Source organism: Anomaloglossus baeobatrachus, chromosome 6, assembly GCF_048569485.1.
Source record: "Anomaloglossus baeobatrachus isolate aAnoBae1 chromosome 6, aAnoBae1.hap1, whole genome shotgun sequence".
NCBI classification, from domain to species: Eukaryota; Metazoa; Chordata; class Amphibia; order Anura; family Aromobatidae; genus Anomaloglossus; species Anomaloglossus baeobatrachus.
In genome coordinates, this window is record NC_134358.1 from 450426547 (window position 1) to 450452896 (window position 26350).

Consider the following 26350-nt stretch of genomic DNA (forward strand, 5'->3'; position numbering starts at 1 on the left):
ATTGGCCATGTTATCTTTTTTTAATAATTTGTAGATCTTCTTTTTGTGTCTGCATCTCTTGTACCTTGTTCTTGAAGCTTGCGTTCCTGTGCCGCGGTTTCGTGTAGAATGGCTTCTTTGTGCACCCATGTTTAGGTTTGTTGACCGTAGGTGGAGACTGCCTGCTGGTTCCTTCACATTTCTGGATCCTGTGTTTTTATTCCGTTTCTGGGAATTTCTGCATTTCATTTGCTTTTAAGGGAATGTTGTGGCTTTATTACATGCAGCCACCTCGCTGTGAACTCATTACCAGGGAGATCATAAACAAAACTGTAAGCCCAGAACCCTTCACTGGAGGAGTCCTGCTAAATATAGCAGTGTAGAATAGCAAAGTATTTCTCCATCTCTACAGATGCCACTTTCTATATGTTTCTCTATTGTGGGGTACAAGAACGGAGGAAGATAAGTTGTCGTTTCTGTAACCTTCAGCTCTTTATTTCCCATGTTTATTCCAGTGTGGAGGCAGACGAGGTGTCGTACAGCGGCTCTTCTCCTTAGATCCAGCATGCCTGCTCCTTCTCTGACATCTTCTGTCAGAAGCTCCATCTTTATACATCAGCAGACACTGACCTTACTGTAGACTACATTCACGAGGCAGTATTAGGCTGCTTTCACACATCCGGTTTTAGCAGTGCGGCTAAATCCTTCTCGAAAACCTATGCAACGGATGCGGCGAAAAAAACGGATCCTTTTCATAAGTTTTTACATGCGGCCCGTCCGTTTTTTGCCGGTTGTGGCACGCTACTGAGCATGTGCAGTGCAAAAAACCGCATGCAGCGGCCGGATGCGTTTTTTTTTTGCCGCATCCGGCGTCCATAGGCATGCATTGGAAAAAGCGCCGCATCGGCCGGATCCGGCGCGATGCAGTTTTTTGTTTTTTTTGGGGGGGGGGGGGGGGGGTTTGCCGGACCAAAAAAAGTGCCAGGCAACGTTCCATCCGGCCGCCGCATGGGCTAAATATGCCGCATCCGGCAAAAACCGGACCGAACGCAAGGCCATGCGGCACAATCTGGCACTAATGAAAGTCTATGCGGAAAAAGCGCAATCGGTGGCAAAAAAAAAACTGTTGCGTTTTTTTTCTGCAAAGAGCCGGATTGTGCTGCACAGCAAAAACCGGATGTGTGAAAGCAGCCTTAGCCTATGCATATATGGAGGATCAGTCACCTTCTTTGGGCTTAGGGTATCATCCATTTTAATGGACAAAGCTCCTGACGTGTCTGGTGAAATAATCCCGTACTGTGGCAACCGTCATAAGACTGTTACAGCTTTGTACGGAGCTGTTATTTCTGTGTATGTAATGGCGTAGTCTAGTGTGCTGTGCTAGGACACCTTTTGGCCTGCGTCTGGGTAATGTAACCATACGGACATGTTTAGCAAGTTTGTCAGGAGCTTTCTAAGCTCATAGGTAGGCGGTAGCAGGGGCAGACATACAATACATGGGCTCTTTGCTGTCCAATAATTCATTGTAATGCACCTATCTATGTGCTTCTTTCTAGGTGGTGTTTGCCCCCTTATCTTAGGGCCCCTGTGTAACTGCACCAATATTATGTCTGCCCCTCTACCGGTAGATTGTATCTAATGATTGATTTTTTTTTTTAAGCCAGTTTATAGATTAGTGCATTTCTTTAAGTAGACTGTCATCAGGTTTTTGGACTCGGCAATGTCACTGAATGGGATGCCTGCTGTATTTTTTTTTTTTTTTTTTTTTTTTTTTTTTATTAAACAATGTGTTATCAACCCGAGCTTGCTACATGGAGGACTAGCAAACCTGCAGGTATGTAGTCCTCAATGTTCAAGATCTCCAGCTATCCTCCCATCACTAGTACTGATTGACAGCCTTCAGTGTACACTGTGTAGAAAGCTGCCAATCAGTGGTGTGGGCGTGGTTATACTCAGCTCCACATTCAGGGAACTGGTAGCTGCGCAGTAGATAAAACCATGATTTTATCAAGACTACAGCAAGTAGCCCAGTAAGTGATGCATCTCCTAAAACAGCTTGTTGGAATCTGATGGTGCAGAAAAAACTTGATGACAGATCGGCTTTAACTCTTGTATCCCCTCGTGTGCTCTTCACTTCATATGTCATTCTCCTGAAGAGGCTTGTGTTCGATTGTAGCCCAGTATTACATAAACCTGTTTGGGATGTCGCCTGCACTATTCCTTCCTACTAAGGCTTCATTAGTGTTCCTCTGAACATGCTTGTAGTCATGAAGGAAGCTCTGAGGATTCCCTGTGCACCTGCGCTCCTTAGGAACCTGCGTCATCCTATGCTGGTTCATGTTGGGTTTTATTAGTCTGGTAAGCGACATAATCTGTCTTCGGTGTCCACCAGAGAAGGTCCAGAATATCAAAGTTGATCATTTTATGTTCTGAAGAATTCTACTCTTGAGCATTTGTGCTCCTGGCACCTCCTGTGTATACAAGCACGGAGCACAAGAATGTAAATGAGGCTGTTTACATGTGATACTTTGTATATATTTTGTACAGTGTAGGAAATAACATCTGCAACAATGTTTCCTTCATTGCCTATGGTGTCCGAGGGCCTGAATGATGCATCCTGGGAGTTAGACGGCTCTTGCTCTGTAGAGATTCATTGTATACCAATAGATGCTCCTAAGGGGAAATGTTCTGTTTTTCCTCTTCTCTAATTTCCTTTATGGAAAGTAACAAGTTAAAGAATGAAGAAACCTCATTAACTCCTGAGCACAGTATGTACTGGCTACTTATTAGGACTTGGGCGCTTGTTCAGTCTGTCTGGATAACTTGGTGCTGGGGTTCGTTTATAAAGTACGTGTACCTAGGTGTGAGCTTGCACTTTGGCATCTTCGGGTTTTTAATAATTTCGGCTCACTTGTAGGACCTTTTTGGGGTGTTTAAAGCTGACACGTGGGTGGTTTTAGGCCTTGAATATAGATAGCCATGTCCTTCTGAAACTTGTAGGCCAGTGGCACTTTGGGATTTTAAATTCATATGAAATGACCTGGGTGTCTTACCACCATTTATTCCTGCTTTATTGCATACTTGTAGCATCGCTGTTCACCAGTGGGGGCAGCACATCTCTTTTTACAAGTAAGCAAGAGAGCCCATATGTGCTTTTTGTGAAATTTTGGGTCTAACACGAAATGTTTCTCATTGTGGGGAGTGCCAAGCCATTGTAAGTTGACTTGTAGGGCATGCAATGCTCCTCTGGGAATTTTAAATATCCAAATAGCCTCTTCAGAAGGAAGAGAACTTGATCTCTAGAGCCACTTATTGGAATTAATAATCCTAACAGTCAGTATTGACCCTTTTTTAGAGAACATTGCCACATGACGTAAGAAGTCAAACCAGAAACTCCATGTGCAAACACGTGTTTCTGGATGTTTGCCCCTTCTCAGTGCAAAGCACAAGGTCTGAGTTTGTGAAATGGAAACAGATTTACAGTAAAAGTTAAAAATAAGATTCTGCAGATCTAAGTTTTTGCATATCTCTGTGATTTCCTGTTTTTGTCTGCTGTTGTGTGAGAATGAGATTGTTCTGTATTTCAGCCACTTCTTCTTCCTTCTACCATGTACAGATTACAACTATGATTAGTAGATTGGCTTTATCTATCTTCATTGCTACAGTCATACACAAAGTAAGGAACCCGTGACCTATAGGGAAAACTGAATGGCCCTATAGCAATACTACAGACTAACAATTCAGACCGGTCAAAAAAAATACTTTTATTAATTACAATTAAAACCACAATGTTAAAAGCTATGTAGCATGATAACAACCATAGTCATAATACAGACCAATGTCATGTGAGGTGATGCAAAAAGACTAACAAATTGATACCCTACTCTCCAGTCCCTATCTGTGCAGGGCTAGCAAGGGGACTAACTGCTCCCTCCTTTTCTCCTACCTACCGTATCAACGAAGGTACACCATACTTTTTTTGTGTTTTCCCCACTCCGTCTCGGCTGCCCTTAACCTGTCCCTATTTAACCTATTGTTGCCAACAAAGTGGCACCCATCACCAGAACAAGTGCAAAAAAAAAATGCCAAACTGTCTGAAGTCAAATATATGAGTGCAATGTGTGGATGGATTGTGCATAATCTTCATACATTGTGCTGGGGACGCATGCGTTTACGCTGCAGTGCAAAACGCAGCTTAATCGCATGAAGTTAAGCAACATGCGCACATAGCCTAAGGCTAGTTTCCCACTTGCGTTGTGCAGCATCCGTCGCATCGTGTTGTGTGAAGGATTTAACGGATGCGTTGCATATAGTGGCACAACTGATGCGACTGATGCTGCAAAACAACGGAATCCATTGTAGCTTTTTTTTTTTTTTTTTTCTACAATTACTCAAGTGAGCATGCACAGTTGTGTAAAAATGGATGTGTCACAGGAATCCGTCAAATGACGTATTCCGCCACCATAGGCTTCCATTATAAAAATGACTGACGCCGATGGAATCCAGCACATTTGCGTTTTTTTTGACGTTAAGGGAAGCACAGAAAATGCTACATGCTCCATTCTTTCTGCCCGGCGGATGCAGCGCAGCGTTGGCCGGCGGATGCAACGCAGGACCATCAGTTGCAATGCGTCGTCCATACAAGTCTATGGGAAACAGCGGAATCTGTTAACGGATTCCGCTGTTTTCCAAAACGGATTGCGACTGAAGGGAAAAAACACGTGTGAAACTGGCCTAAGGCTAAGTTCACACTTCCGTTGTTTTGCATCAGTCACAATCCGCGTAGCCTTGAGGAATTACGGTATCCTGCAAAATATTTTGCAGGAATCCTGTTTTTTCCCATAGGCTTGCATTAGTGATGGATTGTGACTGATGATGCTGCGTTGCATCCGCTGCGTCGCGGTCAGTCGTTTTTTTAACTGACCGCCGGGCGGGAGCAACGCAGCATGTAACGTTTTTTTGAGCAGTGCGATCCGTAGGATTTCGCTGCGCATGCGCTCTCTGGCTCCCCGCCCCCGTAACCAGGATAAACATCGGGTAACCAAGTAATGCGCTTTGGTTAGTTACCCGATATTTACAGTGGTTATGGGTGCAGGGAGCTAAGCTGGTATCCAAGATAAATATCGGGTAACCAACCAAAAAGTGCTTTGCTTTTACCCGATATTTACACTGGATACAGTGTGCAAGGAGGCCGACACTTCACCACTCGGCTCCGCCCCTCCCGCACTCCGCATGTGTACACACACACTCACTTGTCCCCAGCCCTGCAGTCTCCGCGGCACTGACGTCCTCAGCTCCACGGCTCTGCTCGGCTCTGCCCCCTCACGCTCCGACCCCTCCCGCACTCCGCATGTACACACACACACACACACACACACACACACACACACACACACACACACACACACACACACACACACACACACACACACACACACTCACCTGTCCCCAGCCATGCAGACCGCGGCACTGACGTCCTCAGCTCCGCCCCCCGAACACAACGGAGTCCGACAAAGAAATTCTTTGTTGTCACCGTTGTACAACTCATCAGTCACATGCGTCAAGCAATGCATGTGACTGATGCAAAACAACGGAAGTGTGAACTTGGCCTAACTCTGTCAGAAGACCATGCTGTACACCACCCAGGGTTGCGTAGCCTTGGATTGGTTCCAGGAACATAAATGTGTTTCCCTTCCTTTCCAAGTATTATCCCTATAGATCAGTTCTGGGAAGACGTGGAACAGGCTGTTTCAACCATGTCACTGCTGTCAGCTATGAGAATCTGTCCTGTCCACATGGGCCTGTGTTCATATGGTTTTATTTCACCATCTAGTGGAATCCATGCCATGATGAGTGCTGTGGTCCAATGTGCTATTAGATGGGTGCCTGAACTTTGTTTTCCGTCCCTTTTTACAAGACACCTGTAACATATTTTTCTTCTGTGTTTGGGCATTTTACTTGTTTATCAGTGATAAGTTTGGCTGTTTTCTTTACATTTTCATACTTTACATGGTTATAAATACTGATGCGTTTGATGACTTTGAAGACGGTGACCCAGGACGAGTCTCGGATTCGTTCTGCTCAGCGTGTTCTTGCATGAAAGTACAGAGTGAAAGCACAAGGGTGTCCAGCAGATTCATCTGGCAGATAATAGGCTATGCAATCCGAAAAACTTCTCATCCGCCTGTTTTCCTTGTGGCAATAGCAGTTCCTGATGGCCGTATTGATTAAGTGCAGTGTGTAACTAAATATAACATGGCGAGGAGCCGGAGTGCGGAGAGGCTCTGCTAGGAAGAATGTGGTACGTCAGAAGTAGCGATTGTGCCTCCTCCCCGTTTGTTTCCAAGGAAAATGTCATCTGGTATAGTTCATGTCTTGCTTAGTTTGTACAAGTAAATGGAGAAGTTTAGCCATAAACTGTTTTTCTATGAATATTTTCATTCTTTCTTACAAATGTCATAAGGACGTTTAGTCTTTATGGGGTTTGTCTGTTTTTTAGGCAATTGTAGGAGCTTTTCAGGAGGGTCTGGGGACGTAGGGTTGGAACTATATACCGGCCTTTCTCCGCCGTTTCTTATATTGGGGTCCCTAATAAAAGTACATCCGTACCACATGGCAAAAATCGGTTGTAGATTTTGATGTCTTTATGTGTGAACTTCATCACAGACTTCAAAGAGTAAAATGCGCAAGGTGTTAATGGCAAGCCTTTCCAGTATATATGTGATAGAAGGTAAAATTACATCCTGTTGGCTCTACTGTAATACGCTACAGATTTAACCCTTACAAACCCAGGCAGTGAATCAGCAGCATTTTCACTACATGGGAATGTACCTGAATTCCTGGGTTTACAGGGACTAACCAGTGTTATCCGCCATTGAGGAATCCTGGTTCGGCATGTAGCCTCTACTGTAAAGAGCTGAGAGTCAGAGTAGTAAACACGGCAGGAGGAGGGGAAGGTGTGCGAGAGTGTGGCAAGTATAACGGGGGATAGTCACACCGGACTATGCGTTTCAGCGTTTCCTCACACCTTCCTCATGGTCTTTTGTTGGATTGAGTGTCTGGCTCCCATCCTTCTCCATGCGGACAGATTCTAACAGACCACATTCCTCTACATCTACTAATACCGTTATATATGTCACATACGCACTTTCACTCTCTAATCCCCTGATGAAGACAGCAATCAGCTGTTGAAACGCGTAGTGGCCGTTAAGAGGGTTTTAATAAATGGTTTGTTTTAAATTCTAACCTATCTAGTCCTCCTGCTTCCTAGCGCTCCTATCTGACCGCTACCTTACCATCTCCATTTGCACTATCCCGTTTGAGGGATCAATGGCAGGAGCAGCTCTGGGAGCAGAGAGACCCTTATTATTCACTAGGACCTATGGTTGCTGGGTTACCGGGCTTGCTCTGGCTGGCACAGGACCTGTAGTGACGCACTTCCGGTCACTCGCGATCACGTGACTCACCCGGAAGAAGTCCTTCCACGCTGTTCCCCAGGACCTTCAGACTGCTTCAGTCACCAGCGTTCTCCCCTGGATCCCTTACTGCTTCAACCAGGGTTGTGCAAGAGTGCGCAAACTCATTAGCTGAGCAGCCTCCGGGCAATACTTAATTCCACTTTCACCCCCAGGTGTCACACAGCACATCTCTTCCTTTTTCTTCTGTTACATAATGAGCAAATGTGACACAGTAGTTTGGTAGTGAAGGTTGCATACAGTGGGTGGTTTGTGGCAATGGAGAGCAGGAGACAGAAAGCAAGATGGCATGAATCTCAAGTGTGTCCAGAGACACAGGGTGTAAATAGCGTTGTAACTAGAGACCTATCCTCTAACAGTGTGGTCCCAGACTGCAGTAGCCGGCAGACTGAACCCTACCAGCCATGCTCCTAAAACTGGCAAGGTACTAGTGACTTCTAGTGATCTGGCCTCTTTAACCATAAGGAATCGGGTTAACCTCTACTGACGTGATGTAGTCAACCAACCAAGCAGTTTCCCGCTAGACGTCCCGGACTGCAGGGCTTTACTCTGGTCAATATGGGACCATAAGGAGACTGGCCATGGGACTGCAGGCAAGGAAGCTGACTATCAGTGTGTGCTATAACGCTGGACTGGGTTGTGCTGGGACCCACCGGTCCAGTTAGATAAGACACAATCCTGAGGGAAGTTGAACTGTGTCTGATAATGCTGAGTGAACCTATAATGTGCTGGAACATACTGTATGTGCCCGCTATCTGGAACATAAAACTGGATGAGAATGAACTGTACAGTGAAGAGGTGTGCTTTAAAGTGAACAGTTGGTCTCCTCCTGAGTGAATCGTTATCGGGTCCTGGCCAGCCGACATCAGCGGCAGTATGTGCCCTGCTTGGGTTCCCAGCTCGAACGGCTGACGTCAATACACCCAGCTGGGACCAGGTATTTCACTTAGCATGTTAGGGCATCCTGCAATCCCTCAACCATGACTACCGCCCCGCACTACTCTACACCGCCAATAGCAGAAGAGCAAATTACTGTCGCCCTTTAGTCTACTTGGGTCACCTTCTCCACCACTTTAGTATGGTAGTGTTGATCTGCTTTTTGTTTTTTTTCAGCATTTTGCAAAAATGGCAATAGGCAAAAAGGAATGATGGGTCCACCTAACTTTTAACCATGAATATCCATGCTAAATAATGTTGTATAAAAGCAGCTATAGGCTCAATTTTGCAGCATCTAAATCAAACTGGGTGGCTCAGTGGTTAGCACTTAAGTCTTGTGCTGGGGTCCTGAGTTCATGTCCCACGAAGGACAACATCTGGAAGGAGTTTGTATGTTCTCCCCTGTTTGCATGGGTTTCCTCCCACACGCCAAAGACAGATGGGGACAGTGTTGGCAATCTAAATTCCCTATCGGGGCTCACAATGTATATAAAGTGCTGGGGAATCAATAGTGCTATATAAGTGAATAAATAATTTATTATAATAATAATAATTTGTACTACTTCTAGTAGTAATTGACTATTTTACTCAACACTGTTAACGCTTAATGTCCCGTGTCATGCTATTGCAAAATTTAAAGGGACCTCGTCATTAGTCATGCTGGTTAGACCACAGTTGGCATGAATCTGAGCCTGGCTGTGTGATTGCATCCGAGGGCCATAGATAGCCCTGACTAGTCAGGTGTGGCCCCGGCCTGCTCCTCACCACGACACTCAAGTTGATTGACAGATTAGTTGAAGTAGTGATCTCCACTTTTTTACTGTGTATTCTCGCCTTGTCTTAGAGCTGGGCTAACACATTGTCAGACAGTGAGATCAGTCGTCTATTTACACCTACAGAATATATACAGGGAAATCTTTCTGTTGAGTTGGTACCAAGAATCAGACCCCCCGTAACTTGCAGTGTATATGACTGGTGCGCTGCTCATTTCCTTCTGGAGATTAGCAGAAGCTTGCAGTGTATATGAGTGGTGCGCTGCTCATTTCCTTCTGGAGATTAGCAGTAGCTTGCAGTGTATGAGTGGTGCGCTGCTCATTTCCTTCCGGAGATTAGCAGTAGCTTGCAGTGTATGAGTGGTGCGCTGCTCATTTCCTTCTGGAGATTAGCAGTAGCTTGCAGTGTATATGAGTGGTGCGCTGCTCATTTCCTTCTGGAGATTAGCAGTAGCTTGCAGTGTATATGAGTGGTGCGCTGCTCATTTCCTTCTGGAGATTAGCAGTAGCTTGCAGTGTATATGAGTGGTGCGCTGCTCATTTCCTTCTGGAGATTAGCAGTAGCTTGCAGTGTATATGAGTGGTGCGCTGCTCATTTCCTTCTGGAGATTAGCAGTAGCTTGCAGTGTATATGAGTGGTGCGCTGCTCATTTCCTTCCGGAGATTAGCAGTCGTATAAAGACTGATACTTGGCACCGGCTGTTTTCTCCTTTTCTTTATGGTGGGTCTCCAGATGTTCACATACTTGAGGTTTTTAATCTTCCATGATTTCTTTTGCAGCCGCAGCGTTATGTCCATGTCACATGGGCTGGGGACACCCGGAGACGCTGGAGGCAGCTCTTATAACATGAACTTCATAAAATCTCCTAAAATAACATGTTCCAAAGAAGACAGACATACAGCAAGTGCTGCCAGTATAGCTGATGATTCCAGCCCATAGTATTTATTTTCTTGCTTGCGGGTTGGATTTAGCTTGTGTTTATGGATGTCCAAAATCCTCTTTATCTACGTTCCCAAATGCAAAAATGGTGCATGTTGTTGTTGTTGTTGTTGTTGTTGTTGTTGTTTCAGAGCGTGTCTACCTCAAATAAGCCTGCTCTGATTATTACATTTATTTTTTTTTTGATGCACTGTTTTGGGGTTTTTCTCCCAGTAGTTCTGAAATTCTTGAATTTATTTATATAGCGTCATCATATTCCGCAGCATTTTATAGACTTCATTGACACTGTCTAAATTTAAAGATTGTGAGGGAGGATCCCAGAGCATTCGGAGGAAACCCACACATACACGGGGAGAATATGAGGATACCAGAGCGCCCGGAGGAAACCCACACATACACGGGGAGAATATGAGGATACCGGAGCACCCGGAGGAAACCCACACATACACAAGGAGAATGAGGATACCGGAGGACACCCACACATACTGGGAGAATATAAGGATACCAGTGCGCCCGGAGGAAACCCACACATACACTGGGAGAATGAGGATACCAGAGCGCCCGGAGGAAACCCACACATGCAGGGGGAGAATATGAGGATACCAGAGCACCCGGAGGAAACCCACACATGCACAGAGAATATGAGGATACCAGAGCACCCGGAGGAAACCCACACATGCACAGAGAATATGAGGATACCAGAGCGCCCGGAGGAAACCCACACATACAGGGGGAGAATATGAGGATACCAGAGCGCCCGGAGGAAACCCACACATACAGGGGGAGAATATGAGGATACCAGAGCGCCCGGAGGAAACCCACACATGCACTGGGAGAATATGAGGATACCAGAGCACCCGGAGGAAACCCACACATACAGGGGGAGAATATGAGGATACCAGAGCACCCGGAGGAAACCCACACATACAGGGGGAGAATATGAGGATACCAGAGCACCCGGAGGAAACCCACACATACAGGGGGAGAATATGAGGATACCAGAGCACCCGGAGGAAACCCACACATACAGGGGGAGAATATGAGGATACCAGAGCGCCCGGAGGAAACCCACACATACACGGGGAGAATATGAGGATACCAGAGCACCCGGAGGAAACCCACGCATGCACAGAGCGAATATGAGGATACCGGAGCGCCCGGAGGAAACCCACACATAGGGAGAATATACAAACATTTTGCAGATGGCTTTCATTGATGGGATTTGAACCCAGGACTCCAGGCTGTAAATCTATATAGCTGACCATAAGCCACCAACTCTGCACTTAGAATGCAATAGCATTTTTACTTGCATTTTTTTAGGATCCCAAAAACGGTTATAGAAGGCAGGTAAAAAAAAAAAGGGGGCAGTTCAACAGCATCTTAACACACTGTGGATGTGAGTTTTCATGAAATGACGTCCACTTTCTTTGAGCTGTTAAACGAGTTTTCTGGGACTTCTACATTAATGGCCTATTTTTAAGGTAGGTCATCAATATCTAATCGGTGAGGATGTACGTATCGGACTCCACCAATTAGCGGTGCTTGCTGCGGCTGGAAGAGGTACGTTTTGTAGCTGCATGGCACAATAACATGGCCAGGTACTGCACATCCTCACCCCTATTTGAATCATTTAGGGGAGAATGTGCCGCACCTACGTGTGGCCACTATGCAGTTGACAGATTTTCTGTGCACCAGGTCAGAAACGGCTGATCTGCAGTTGTGCTGCACCCCCACAGATCATCAATATCTGATAGCTCTTAGAGAGCCTGTCAGCAGGATTTTGCTATGTAAAGTACAGACATGGCACTATAATACCAATGTAAAATGATACCTGCAGTGAACAAATCCGTTGTGTTTTTTGCATAATCAATATTTGAAGTTTTCCTGTAATCACAATTCAGTGCATCGGCGCGGCCCTCTTGTTTTCTCTGGCCCCTCTATCTGTCTCTGGCACTGATCTGTCGGTGCTTCCTATTTTAAATATCGTGCCAGGGCAGTCATTTTTGGTCTCTGAAAAAACCTTGCCGCCAGTATGTCGCTGCACAACTCTCAATTTTACTGGAGCCCTAATGGCTTTTTCGGACACCACAAAAATTTAGGTGTCCAGTAAAATGGAAATGGCGGCGCAGTTGCATTTGCAAGTCATTGCACTAAGTTAAGTGATACAAACACAGGTAGAGAACAGTCGCGGACACTTTCATTTTACTGCAGAACTAATTTTTGTAGTCTCTGAAAAGCCCATTATGTCTCTAATAAAAGGTGCCTTCGGTGGTGCATGTGCCACTGCATCTACAAGGTCTCAAAGCGACACTTGCACAGATTGAGAAGAGAGGTGACTTATAGATGTGTCACTGACTGCCATTTTAATATATTAATAAATAAATTATATATATATATATATATATATATATATATATATATATATATATATTATATATAATATATTTTTTTTTTTTTTTCCATAAAACTACTGCCCCGACGCAATATTTAAAATAGGAAGCAGAACAGTGACGGATCAGTGCTGTCATTGAAACACAGGAGGCACATGGAGGGGCTGGAGCACCAAGAAAAGACCCTGCTGCAGGCCAGTCCTCATACACCACCTATGATTACAGGAAAACTTCCCACAGTGATTACACGAAAACAGCTTTCTTCACTGACCAATATGGCCCTGTCTGTACTTAGCAAAATCCTGTTGCCAGGTTCTCTATAGGAATAAGCCTCCAATGTAAAGGTCCCAAATGACCCCTTTAAATACAGCAGATTTTTGTCACAAAATAAATGCATCAAATAAATCCTTCCTGTAGCCGCAGTCCCCTGTTGAAGCCACTCGAGGTGAAACATTTTGGGGATGCTAGTAGCTGAATCTTTTTAATAATGGGATGCAGGGTAGGAATGATTGAACTATGCGGGTGGATAGGGATCAATCAGTCTATGGCTATTTAATATTCTAACTTAAACCCCTGTGAGACATCCCATCCCATAGTGTAACATTAATGACCGAGCCTATATGATAATACACCGCTCTGCTACCTGTGCTTTTTATATATAGACTTTTGGTCATGTATTAATTGACTAAAATAAAAGTTATTATTTATCGGCCTTTAGTCAGGGTACCTCTTGTTGCCTTTGGCAAAATGTCTTAGTAAAAACCTCAGCAAATGCTCATCGTGGGAACATAACCTGAGCTGTAGTTCCGCTCGCAGCCAGCAGAGGTCAGTGTTGGCGTTTCCTGCCTGTGATAGGTGTAATCCTGAATGTACAAGCCGTGCTCCTGGGCATCACCGATGATTAGGAAGAAACTGGAAAATCTGCTGCAATTGTGTCCAATCTCCTAATGTCCACTCAACCTGTCTTGACAAGGCCGTTCCTGGATCTCAGGCTAGTCCATGGATGTCATCCCTTGTAGTGAAGCTGATGGTCTTTTAACTGCTCAATATAGTCTTTGGGTTGTTAATATTGCTGTAGAAACATCCCAAAATGGACAATTTTCAGCATTCTTCAAGGTCATATGGTAATGATGGGATCACGCACTCATACATGCCTAGGACAGCAAGTCTATTTAAAGAGGACCAGTCAGGGACTAGGTTGTGCTCATATTTTATTCCTTTTGCAGCATGGAGTATTTGTTTTATTATTTTTTTTTTTTATTGTTTTTGTTCCTTATAAATTTGCCATATGGTTCCATAGAGATCGGCCTTCTCTATTTTTTTAAGCTGATTGGTCTGGTCTTGATTCTCTTGAAATCTGATTTTCGGCTGCTCAGCAGCTTTACCTAGAGCCATGGTCCCTTGTATAGGCCATAAAGAGCAGCAGTGTATGAGCAGGTCCATATCGCTGGGGAAACTCGATATGGAAAACTCCCAGGAGCACCCGGAAATAAAACTGCAAAAAATGGCCACTAGTGACAGGTCCTCTAAGGCTACATGCGCACGCTGCGTTTTGTCGCGTTTTTTTGTTGCAGTTTTGTCAGAACTTTTTGACATTTGACTTCCCAGCAAATTCTATGAGAATTCAGATTTGCTATATGCACCTTGCACTTTAATGTCAGCGTTTTTGTGTTTTGTTTTTTTTGTCAAAAGTTTGTGACAAAAAAAGTTGCAGCATGTTCATTCTTCAAGCGTTTTTGTCAACATTTGTCACAAAAAATGCATCAAAAACGCATGCTGTCAATTTGGTGCGTCTTTCATTCGTGTTTGGTGCATTTGTCACAAAAATGCATAAAAAATGCACCTACGTTACAAGCGTTTTTTTTGGACATTCCCAGGCTCTCTGACGAGGTGCAGTTTTGGTTGCAGTTTGTGTGCAGAAAAAACTGCCGCGTGCGCATGTAGCCTTAGGCTATGTGCGCATGTTGCGTTTTTTCATGCGTTTCCAGGATAGGGAGCATCCACTGATGGGTATTTGTGTGTGCTCCGCGCTCGGAGACCACCTTCGCTCATCCTATGTATCTACACTGGTTGTGACTTTAGTTCTTGTAGTCGATGGGGTTGTGTGCATCCACCGGACTCCAGGGCCAAGTCTAAACTGGAACTTAAATGTATGATTTCCTACATCTGTAAATAGTTTGAAGGAATCTGTCACTTATAGCATTTTTTAGATGCCTAAGGCTATGTGTCCACGGTAGAATGTTGCTGCGGATTTTTCTGCATGAAAATCCGCGACTTTCCCGGCAAATTCGCACCTTTTCAATGGTGCGGATTTGCCGCGGAATTGCCGCGGATTTTGGTGCAGAATTTTTTTTTTTTTTTTCTCCCAATTCTATAGCCAAAATCCGCAACAATAATTGACATGTTGCAGATTTTTCCGGATCAAAATCCGCGGCAAATCCGCCGCGGAAAAAAATCCGCAGCATGGGCACAGCATTTCCAAAATGCCATAGAAATGGCTGGGAAGTGCCGCTGCTGCAGATTTTCGGAAAATCCGCGGCTTTTCCACGAGAAATCCGCGGCAAAATCCGCATTTTCCGCAGCGTGGACACATGGCCTTAGGAAAAACCAGGTTGGCAGGTATTCCTGCACCCACAGAGCCCTTTACTATATATGATGCTGTGGTTGGTGTGAGTGGAATCCGCAGGCTTTGCCCACCTCTTCTGCCCAGTGCAGAGCCCCCGCATTATCCCTGAGAAGGTGGCACTATGGCAGATGCCGACCTGGGTGGCTTGCTTTAAAACATTGGACTCTGTGCATATTGTTTTTGACTTTAGTTGAACAATTTAAGTTTATTATTAAATGCGTGGTTTTTTTTTTTTTTTTTTTTATGACTCAACTATTGAGAGATTACATGGCTACATGGCTGAAAAATGTTTCTAGACCTGAAATACAGCCAGAGTCGTGGAAACCTTCTTCTGAGCCTTGTATTCATATCCTGGTTTGTCTCTTACCTCATAGATGTTTTTAAGATCAGTCATCGCTTCCTTCCTGTAATCAGTAAATTACTGAGAATCTGCCGATGATACCAGAAGTGCTACGTCTAATGGAGGGCGCTCAGTCCTGTCAGGCAACTCTAGCAGGGACCTGGAGGAGCTTTCAGGAAAAAGCCTCTTCTGTAGGTTGTGTTCACTCAGACAATCATTATAATGGTAATATAACAGGAGGAGTAGAAGTCCAGGGCCCTAATATGCAATTTTTTTGACTAGTATGAGGATTTAATTATAGTGTATGACAGGGTGAGCCCAACAGTGCCGCCACACAAGGCTCTTAGGCTGCTTTCACACATCCGGTTTTTGCAGTGCGGCTCAATCTGGCTCAAAAACCTATGCAACGGATGCGGCGAAAAAAACGGATCCGTTGCATAAGTTGTTTTTTTTTCCATGCAACCTTTCCGATTTTTTATTTATTTATTTATTTTTTTTTGACGGCTGCGGCTTGATACTGAGCATGCGCAGTGCAAAAAAACGCATCTGGCGGCAGGATGCATTTTTTTTTTTTTTTTGCCGCAGGACACCGCATCCAGCATCCATAGGCTTGCATTGTAAATCGCGCCAGATCCGGCGCGATGCGTTTTTTTTCGCCGCACAAAACAACGTGCCAGGCAACGTTTCATCCGGCCACCGCATGGGCTAAATATGCCGCATCCGGCAAAAACCGGCACAATATGGCGCTAATGCAAGTCTATGCAGAAAAAACGCAACCGGCGGCAAAAAAAGTTACGTTTTTTTCTGCGAAGCGCTGTATTGTGCCGCACTGCAAAAAACTGGATGTGTGAAAGCAACCTAACTCAACATGAGTACCCTCACACCCTGCTCCTCCACAAATGGAGGTACATGGAGTGTCCCAGCAACACTAAAATGAGAAGAAAGAGAGAGATGGACAAAAAAGCATGAACGATGTTCAGACGAGGTGTTCCTGATCCCTATACCTGCCTGGCTGACCCATCAATTTGCTGCAGATGGCAATCTCATCCAAATCTTTTAAAACACAGTAGTATTAAAGGGAACCAGTCACGTGGATTCTCGTATATAACCTAAAGCCAGTGCTATACTGGCACTATCAGGCTGATTCTACACATACCTGTAGTGGGCAGCTCGGATGTTTAGGTTTTGAAATCCTAGAAAGTGAAGTTTATAAAATCAGCAGCTTCTTGAGTGACAGCAGCTGAGGATCAGATAATATCTGGGGGGTATTCATAGTTATCCCCTCCCCCTGTTAGAATTCGCATAAGTATTAAACAATCAATTTTACTTTTTCACTAGCAGAATGTGTGAGGTTATACCCATGTGACCAGAGGGGGCGGGGCCTCAGCCAACAAAAAATGTTGCTTCTTGGTATCAGCTTTGTTGGCTAAGGCCCTGTCGCTTCTGGTCACATGGGTATGAACTCGCAGGTCCTGCTAGTGAAAAACTAAATTGATTGTATAATACTTATGCTAATTCTAACAGGGGGAGGGGATAACTTTGAATACCCCCAGATATTATCTGATCCTCAGCTGCTGTCACTCAAGAAGCTGCCGATTTTATATAAACTTGGAATTCAAAACCTAAACATCCGAGCTGACCACTAAAGGTATGTATAGAATCAGTTGGATAGTGCCAGTATAGCACTGGCTTTAGCTTATATATGAAAATCCTGGTGATTGGTTCCCTTTAACCCCTTCACGACGGACGGATATATGCGTCATGGAGCGTGTCCTGTTAAGCCCCCCCCCCCGCCGCGGGCAGGCGGCGGTCTGCACACATCAGCTGTTTTCAACAGCTGACGTGTGCCTGCATGTTGCGAGTGGAATCGCTTCCACTCGCAACATTTGACCCCTTAAATCATGGCCGCGCGCATATAGATCTCGCTGCCAGACTTTGGCAGCGAGATCTATATGCGCGCGGCCATGATTTTTACTTACCGCCGCCCCCACCAGAAGTCACGTGCGTGATCACGTGACTTTTGGTGGTTGCCATCGTAGCATAGGGTGATGTGATGACGCCTGCAGCTATGAAGTTTCACTTTCGTTTTCCCTCGGCCGAGAGCAGAGAGAAACAGTAAGTGACTGAATCTGCTGTTTACAGCTGTATAGCTGTGATCAGCAGATAGATAAGAGCGATAGGATTGCTGATCGCTATAGCCCCCTAGGCGGACTAGTAAAATAAAAAAAATAAAAAAATTTTAAAAAATAAAAAAACCTAAGTTCAAATCACCCCCTTTCCCCCCCATTGAAAATTAAAGGGTTAAAAAATAAATAAATATACACATTTGGTATCGCCGAGTTCAGAAATGCCCGATCTATCAAAATATAACATCAATTAATCTGATTAGAATTTTTTTGCCACTACACCGTTTACCAAACGCCAAAATTACGTTTTTTATGGTCGCCGCAAGTTTTACGCAAAATGCAATAACAGGCGATCAAAACGTAGCATCTGCGCAAAAATGGTACCATTAGAAACGACAGCTCGAGACGCAAAAAATAAGCAGTCACTGAGGCATAGATCCAGAAAAATGTGAACGCTATGTGTTTTGGAAAATGGCGCAAAACGTGCGCCACTTTTATTGGACAAGCTTGTGAATTTTTTTTAACCCCTTAGATACAAGTAAACCTATACATGTTTGGTGTCTACAAACTCGCACCGCCCTCAGGCATCATACCCACACATCAGTGTTACCATATAGTGAACACCGTGAATAAAACATCCCAAAAACTATTGTACCATCACACTTTTTTTTTGCAGTCTTTCCACACTTGGAATTTTTTTGCTGTTTTCCAGTACAATATATGGTAAAACCTATGGTTTCATTTTTAAAAGTACAACTTGTCCCTCAAAAAACAAGCCCTCATATGGCAAGATTGACGGAAAAATAAAAAAGTTACGGCTCTCGGAAGAAGGGGAGCAAAAATGGAAAGTGCCCCGGGGCTGAAGGGGTTAAGCTGACTAGTATTTTAAAGGGGTTGTCCAAAACTTATCAATGAAAGTAATACTCAATATCTAAATAAATAATTTTAAATGCAAATCACTATTTTAGTGTACATCAATTCAAAATTCCCTACCATTCCCAGTGTATGTAAAGGGTTTATCCACTACTAGGACAACCCCTTCTGATTCCACGTTTCCTCCAGGTAATGTAATAAAGCCTGTACTCTTCTCCCTTACTGGAACCCTTCCGGTGTCTGGGCTTGCAGCAGTGTCGGAGGTTAACATGGGGTTGTGACATCATGCCAGCCCCACATCCAATCAGCGCTGGCTTCAGTCTACCCGCCTTCAGACTAAACAAAAAATCAGCAGGAAGTGAGTGCAGCCATAGTGCGCACTTCTTGTTGATTTAACTTGATTGGTCCAAAGGCGGGGAGACTGAAGCCAATGTTGATTGAATGTGGGGCTGGCATGATGTCACAACCCCACATAAGCCCCAACACTGCTGGAACAGCATCGGCACAGAAGGGGAGTATAGGCTTTATTATTTTACTGGTGGAAACAGAAGGGGTTGTCCTAGTAGTGGACAAACCCTTTAAAATTCCTTTGTGGCCTTTCCTCCCCAGTCACTTCCCATGATGTGCCATATGAGTTTCCCAGCATGCATTGGGGACTCACAAACAAAACGTTATTGTGGGGGAACCTGGTCCGCTATCGCTTGCTCAATATTTTTTTTCACCTTTTGGCACGGGACGTCATTAGGGGGGCTGCCGCCGCAGTTACTCCCCACATTTGGTGCCACCACCCTGAAATGTGTTATCATCAATACTGTAAATTTTCATGAGCATGTGCCGATTATCGATTCTGACGTCTACTTTACCTGCCTGCTACATTCTTCCATTGGTTTATGCAGAGCAAGCTGTACTTTTGAACTACATCATTCATTTTATTATGTGATGCACTGGAACACAGGAAAAAATTGCAAGTGTGTTGGAATAGCAAAAAAGTGCAATATACAATGTTTATTTACCATGTACACTACAGTTAAACTGACCTGGCAATATGATTTTCCAGGAGAGTATGATTTATGTAAATGTCAAATGTGTGTAGTTTGTGGGGGGTTTTTTGTGCAGGAAAATTCGTAAAGGTGGGGGGGGGAAGGGGTGGGAATTGCTTGTTGCTATTTTACCGAGACCAGCAATGCTTTTAAATTTGAGATATGGAGCTGTGTGAGGGCTTTATTCTTTGCGCGCTGAGCTGATTTTACTGATATCTTTTTGGAGTAAATGCAATGGTTTGACTGCATTTTATTGCAATGTTGTGCGGCCTCTTTAATAATAAATTAAAAATTCTGGGGTGTTTTTTTTTTTTTTTTTTTTTCCCCTCCCCCACGCCATTTACTGATTTTGGATTAATTTATTTCTTATTTGTGATAAATTGGTATTTTACGCATGCAGCGATACCAGTTGTGTAGTGTGGTTGTATTTTCTGTTTTGTCTACCCTGTGTTTTTTTTTTTTTTTTTTTTTAAAAAAAAAAACCTTTTTTCACTAGATTTGCTAGTTCCCTTTACAGGACTTTATACCTGGACGTGCAACTGCACTGCTATGTATAGTTAAAAGCACGATCTCCTATGAATGCCAGCTAAACACTGGCTTTCACGAGAGTATTGTAATGACAGACATGGTAGTCTTCAGCAGACCCCTGGCTGTCATGTGACATTGGTGACGCACAATCATGTTTTGGGTGCACTGATGAGCATATGCAATGTTGCGCCTTCCCGTCCCCCTCGAGCTGGCGCATTTTAAATGCCACTGTCAAAGATTGAAAGCGTTTAACAGCTGTGAGCGGAGGTCCACTCCAACCACGCTCAGCCATCATTTGCCGTGCAAGCCCACGTCATAGTTGATGTATATGTATGTCAAAGTTCGTGAAGGGGTGTATGTGCCCTGCCACTGTGTTCCTTTGCTTGGCACTGCCAAGGCACACTGTAGAGGGAGATCCACAGCGTGGAATTGACAACTGGCACATGCTCAGTAGAATGAGATTAGCAGTCCTGGAGGCGGGGGGCCAATGATTACGTCCAGTTTCAGGGCGGTGACAGCAGTGGTGGGAATAACTGCAGGCCCCCCCCACCGACGTCACATTTCAGGATCTTTACCAATATCCTTGAGCGTTCAAATTTGACTCAATATTAATATATGGAGTCTTCCAAGCTCTGAGGAAAAATGCATGCTAGCGTCTTAGTGTCAAATATTCAACTAAAGCTGTGTTAAGACAATGGAGCTATAGATTCTGCCAAATCCTGCAACTCTCTGAAGTCTAAAGATTGCGTGAGAGCGGAGCATGTAAGACAGCCTAAATGGGAGACAAATTATTATTCATACAATGTTAAATGAGAGAAGTAAAAGGAACCTGTCAGGTGCAATATGTACCCAGAACCACGAGCAGTTCTGGGTGTATACTGCTAATCCCTGCCTAACCGTCCATGTATACACTAGCATAGATAAAGGGACCTTTTAGAAAAAGTATTTTGTAAAGATCTTTTATGCTAATGAGCACAGGGACTAGTCCCAGGGGCGTTATATCCCCTGACTAGTCCGCCCTCTTAGCACGCCACTGTGGACACACTAACATGATAACATGCAATTCAGCATCACCAGCAGTGCCGAGCGTACCTGTGACAGCGCTTCTGAATGTTTGGCACTTCCGGTCATGCGCAGTATGAAGCCGGGTGAACGCATTCTGGTTTCAGAGAGGTCTACTGCGAATGATGACGTGCCAGGCATTCAGAAGTGCTGTCACAGGTACTCTCGGCACTGCTGGTGATGCTGAATTGAATTGCATGTTAGTACACCCCTGTGGGCGTGCTAACATGCTAAGAGGGCGGCTAGTCTAGGGATATAACGCCCTTGCGACTAGTCCCTGGCCTCATTAGCATAAGATAAAGATCTTTAGGAAAAGTATTTCTAAAGATCTTTTATCTTATGCTAGCGTATACAGGGACGGTTAGGCACCACTGCTCTTGGTGCTGGGTGCATATTTCACCTGACAGGTTAGGTTCCCTTTAAACCAATGTGACTCTTGTAAATACAGATGGCAGAGTGCGGCAGTCTCATCCCCTGGAGGGGAGTACAGTGTAGAGAGCCAAGAGGAGGTAAGTGGCTCTGAGCTGCAGCACACATGCACTACTAACCTAGAGAGAGGGTAGGATCCGGTGCAGCCATGTCCCTGCCCTTTAAATGTGTTCTTACAGTTTGAAGCTCCATGGAGTCTGTTGCTGCACCTGCCACACAGCATAGTGCGTTCCTCTTAGCAGGTTTTCTCTGTTGCCGCCTGTTGTCAGCAACGACATAGCAGAACAGCTGATTGCACCTAAGTGTGCAAAACCATTTAAAGAACAGTGAAGCGTGAAAGGTCACACAGATTTCCTCTATAGCTCCGGCATACGCTTGTCTTCTGTCACATCTATTTGTTTTATTACAATTGTTTATATAGTACTAACATATGTATATTCTGCAGCACTTTACAGATGTTGTCATCACTGTCTGCATTGGGCCACAATCTAAATTCACTATCAATATACCTTTTGAGAGTGTGGGAAGATACCAGAAAGGGTGTTCCTGGTGAGATTTGAGCCCAGTTCCCCAGTAATAGTATGAAGTGCTGAGCCACCATGCTGCCTACATCTGTATACTGTAGATGATAGTGGAGCAGGTCCATGCATAGACCTCATCCAGACTATAGTAACTCGCCCTATTGTTAAGGCGAAAGGTGTGGCACAGTTGGCAGTTTCCACATACAGAGGAAGGGCACAAAGTAGTTCTTTGTCACATACTGTGTCTGATGACATTTGTGACGCTGGTGATAGCCTATACTAGTGCACTGTTAAAGGGGCACTTATCAGCACAGGATGACTGTTCACACCAAGTACAGGCGCTCGTGCATAATCATTGCGGGGCTTATTTACGGTATATACACCTTACCACCTGCTTTGTTTTCTAGGTACCTCATCCCTTCTCTGGCTCTATGAAGTCAGAGTTGTCAGTCACAGAAGTGGAGGGTGGAGATTGAGAAAAAACCAGCAGGAAGGAAGGTTAATTTAAATGAAAAGCCCCGCCATGATGCTCGAGCGCCTGTACTTGGTGTGAACAGTCACCCTGTGCTGATGTCCCTTTTTTAAAGAGGTTGTCCGGGCATATGATGATATTATCTATCCAGATTGGTGGGGGTTAATCACCCGGAACCCCCAACAGATCATCTGTTATTTGCTCCAGTGGCTGAATGTAAACCCCTAACCGAGCAGAACAACCCGCCACCTCAGTGTGTAGCAGCCGCTGCCAAGTACTGCAGATCAGCTCTTATTCTGTTAACTAGTAGCTGATCTTCAGTGCCCAATGATGGCAGCTACACATTACCCAGAGCTGAGCTGCTCGGATTATCCTGCCACTAGTGGAGCTAATAACTGATCGGTGGAGGTGCCGGCTGTCTGACCCCACAGAGATGGCCATATGGATGAGTCCTCTTCGGATCAGGTCATCGGTATTCCATGCCTGGACTATCCCTTCTGATGCATTATTCACCACGTAGACTTTTCCCTTAGTGCTATAAATCATTTTTTCCATCTGGGTGCGTATAACAGATGTCACTATTATATTTGGAAGCCGCCTAGACAAGCGCACTTCTGCGTTTTCTCATGAAATGGCTTTTCTGCTGTATTTGAGATTTGCCCTCAGTTTTCAGACTCTCCAAAAAATGAAACCATCTGGGAAAATTCCTGTGATAATGAAGGAGCCAACATCCTTCGTTTCCAGGGTATGCTATAACTAGGGAGGGGGGCGATTCCTTTTTTTTTTCTTTTTTGCTATTTTCAGAAGTAAAAAGTTGAAAGTCTGCCATGTTCCCCAAATGTAGAGTAGTGTGTGATGCAGGAGGAGTGCCTGCCCTCTGTGCGGATTGGATGGGGCGGCAGTGTCTGTGTGACGGCACTGTTATAAAGCAGTCACGTACTCTGCACAGATCAGCCCGGGCTGGATTACATTACACAGCTTCAAGCCGAGGACATGCTCTACAATTAGGAAGGCAGCATGGAGCGAAGCCGTGCCCGGAAGGACATGATAGCTGTAAGTTTCACCCGACTGTCCAGGCTTTATATGGCATGCCTTCCTTTATGGTCGTACTGCGCAATCTTCGGCATCTTTCACGTCTTTCTGTTCCACATTATTGATTCTTGTCTGATTCTACTATGTCTAAGGAAACGAGGCGAGGATTGTGCTCCTTAGAGCCGATGTGTTATGGTCTGGCTGAATGGAAGTCGTAGTAGTAGTAGTAGTATGGCGGTAATGCTACGATGTGTCGCCATTGGTGCGAAAGTGCACAAGAACTTGTACATCTAGATTAATACAACATTTAGAATCCTATTGTCATTACTGTCTCTTACAATGAGGCTTAAAATGTATGAAATTTTTTAATAAGAAGCACAGAACGCAATAAACTGTCACCGTCATCTAAATGTGCTGCACAATGACACTGATCCGCTTTAGGTTTAGGATAAGCTGATTTCATGCCTGAAGCTAATCAGTTTACAGCTACATGTCTGTCTTTCTGGGGGCTGTGAGCCACTGAACGCTCCTCTTTACATGCTTTTTATCTAAATGTGACCCATACAATACTGCTGAGAGAAAACACTAGTTTTTGGCAACACTTAGAGAAAATCCAGATCCTGTCTGTGTCAAAATTTGGCATGTGCGTCATAAAAAAAAAAAAAGTACAAAGAGCACGTCACTGCCAGCGTGCTGAACATTTAGGACTGCGGATGTGTGCACAGGTCTGTTCATATACCTAAGGCAGCAGAGATCACTAAACAATGGAGGGATTTTCACATTTTACTGCTTGTTGTTTACGTTCCAGCCACTGCTGCAGTCCATCAGTGGTAGAGCAGCGCTTACAAGCTTGCCTATAAAGCTCGTAAGCACTTCAATGATTCTCCAAAGAAAAGCAGTCAACGTGGCCGTATCGATGGTACAGACCGAAAATCAGGTGAGCAACCCCCCCCCCCATATCTCCTCCTATCCAACAAGCAGGAAATTGGAAGGCAAAGGAAGCGGGGCATCTTGAGGATAGCACATACGACCGACATTAAGGACATATGCATGGCTATTTTGAGGTCTAGTGTATCAAAAAGGGCTGTGTTTTTAAATGCCTCCTTTGAGATTTGCATATGATTCATGGTTCTAGTTATCAATGGATTGTCCCACAATCACATCTGATCATCTACGTGGGATAATTAAATGTTGGATCGCAGTGAGACCCCCTCTGAGGACCTCTCCTCTTTTTTTTTTTTTTTTCTTTTTTTCTTTTACTGGAGCTGCCGTATCTTCTTTTCTTTGGCTATGAGACTGACAAAGATGCCAGTGCTGTTCTGTTATCTCTGCCAGACCCATAGACCGTGAATGGAGCGTCAGCATGTCTGTGTGACCACCGCTCTATTGGACAGCGGACAAAGAACCCTTTCTATTGTGATTTTTGGGATGCAAATTAAACAAAGCACATTGCCATTCCCTTCCCTCTTCCCCAGTGTATATCATACACAGTATAGATACATTGTCTTATTGTTCTTGTCATTGTGCCGTGGTCTGACATGTCTCTATGATGTGAAGTCATAGCAGTTTTCATGTACTGAACCCATAAAGATCTGCCGATCACTGTGGGAACCTTCCTTTGAGCACGGTTTGTCTTGAATGGGACAAATCCTGGAAAACTCCTGTCCTGAGCCTTTACTGTGAGTGTAATTCAATATGTGTTAATGCAAATGTTAGTGTTTGCAATAGTGCGTCAATAATATATCACCCTGTGATCCGTTATTACTGCTAATCCAAAATAAATGTAAATTAGTAGAAACACAGACAAATCAGACTTGGTTTTTCATTACAGCGCTTTCTTAGTGGTTACTTAGAAGCATCGCAGTGAGGTCTTTTGCACCATATACCGAGGCATCTTCAGGCTCATGCATAGGCCAAGTGGTGTGTGCCAAAGAGAGGAAAGGCTTTTACACAAGGAGGCACGCAACCTGTTTAATACATCATGTTATGTGCTTTAACTACAGAATAGACACTACCAGGGACACCATCAGGGCATTACTGGTGTTGTGGGGGCCTGGACTGAGTGAGACTGCATGGCCAACGGCTTGGTTGACTACGTGGCACACTGGGACCCAGGGTAATTACTCTTCTTTTCTTTCTTAACACTAGAAGTCCCAGAGAGGTGTCATTTAACATTTCTACCATTGGAACCCTATGGAGCTCGAAATTCCTGGGACTTCTAGTGTTAAGCCTCGGAGCCCCAGTCACGGCCACTGCTACTTTCATTGTATGGCCGTATCTGACATCAGTGACGTCAGACACTGCCGGGGGGACAGGAAGCTCGACAGATATACAAGGATGGGCCACGTATTTACCAGGATAGGGGTCATATACACCAGAATGGTGGACATAAATATCTGGAAGGAGCCCAGGATGGGGGACAAAATGCTAAAAAAAAAATATAGAGGTAAAGTGCAAAAAATATCATGTGCCAACAATGCCCATAAATGCTAAACTTCCCAAAATTACATTTAAGAACATGAAGAAAAAAAAAGTGTTGTAAAGAGTGACCATAGAAGACCTAGCATGGCAAATGATTATTGGCAAATATATTTGCTAAAAAAATCCCAGGGTGTATTACTGTGAAAATGTTGGCTCCTTCAGGTGTATAGGTAGCACGGCGGATTCAACCATTATACCGATTCTGACGCCTCTGCACCCAGGACCAGAAGACCATTGTGTGAATGACCATCTGTCTGGGGTCCAGTTAATTTTTGCGTCTGGCGGGTCTACTTCAGGTTTTGGGACTTTAGTTTTGGCGACTGTCAC

The 26350-nt window shown here is 44.5% G+C and overlaps 1 protein-coding gene across 8 annotated transcripts in view; it reads left to right on the forward strand.

Moving 5' to 3' along the window:
* Positions 1-26350, forward strand: part of SLC4A7 (solute carrier family 4 member 7) — a 156855-nt gene that overhangs the window by 21877 nt on the left and 108628 nt on the right. Inside the window, exon 1 of one of the 8 annotated variants that reach the window (XM_075315260.1) lies at positions 23450-23563. The exons of the other annotated variants lie outside the window; for them this stretch is intronic. Coding sequence (XP_075171375.1) covers positions 23528-23563 — 36 coding nt within the window. The 5' untranslated portion in view covers positions 23450-23527. Of the gene's footprint in view, positions 1-23449; positions 23564-26350 lie in introns of those variants that run through there. 8 annotated transcript variants of the gene reach the window in all.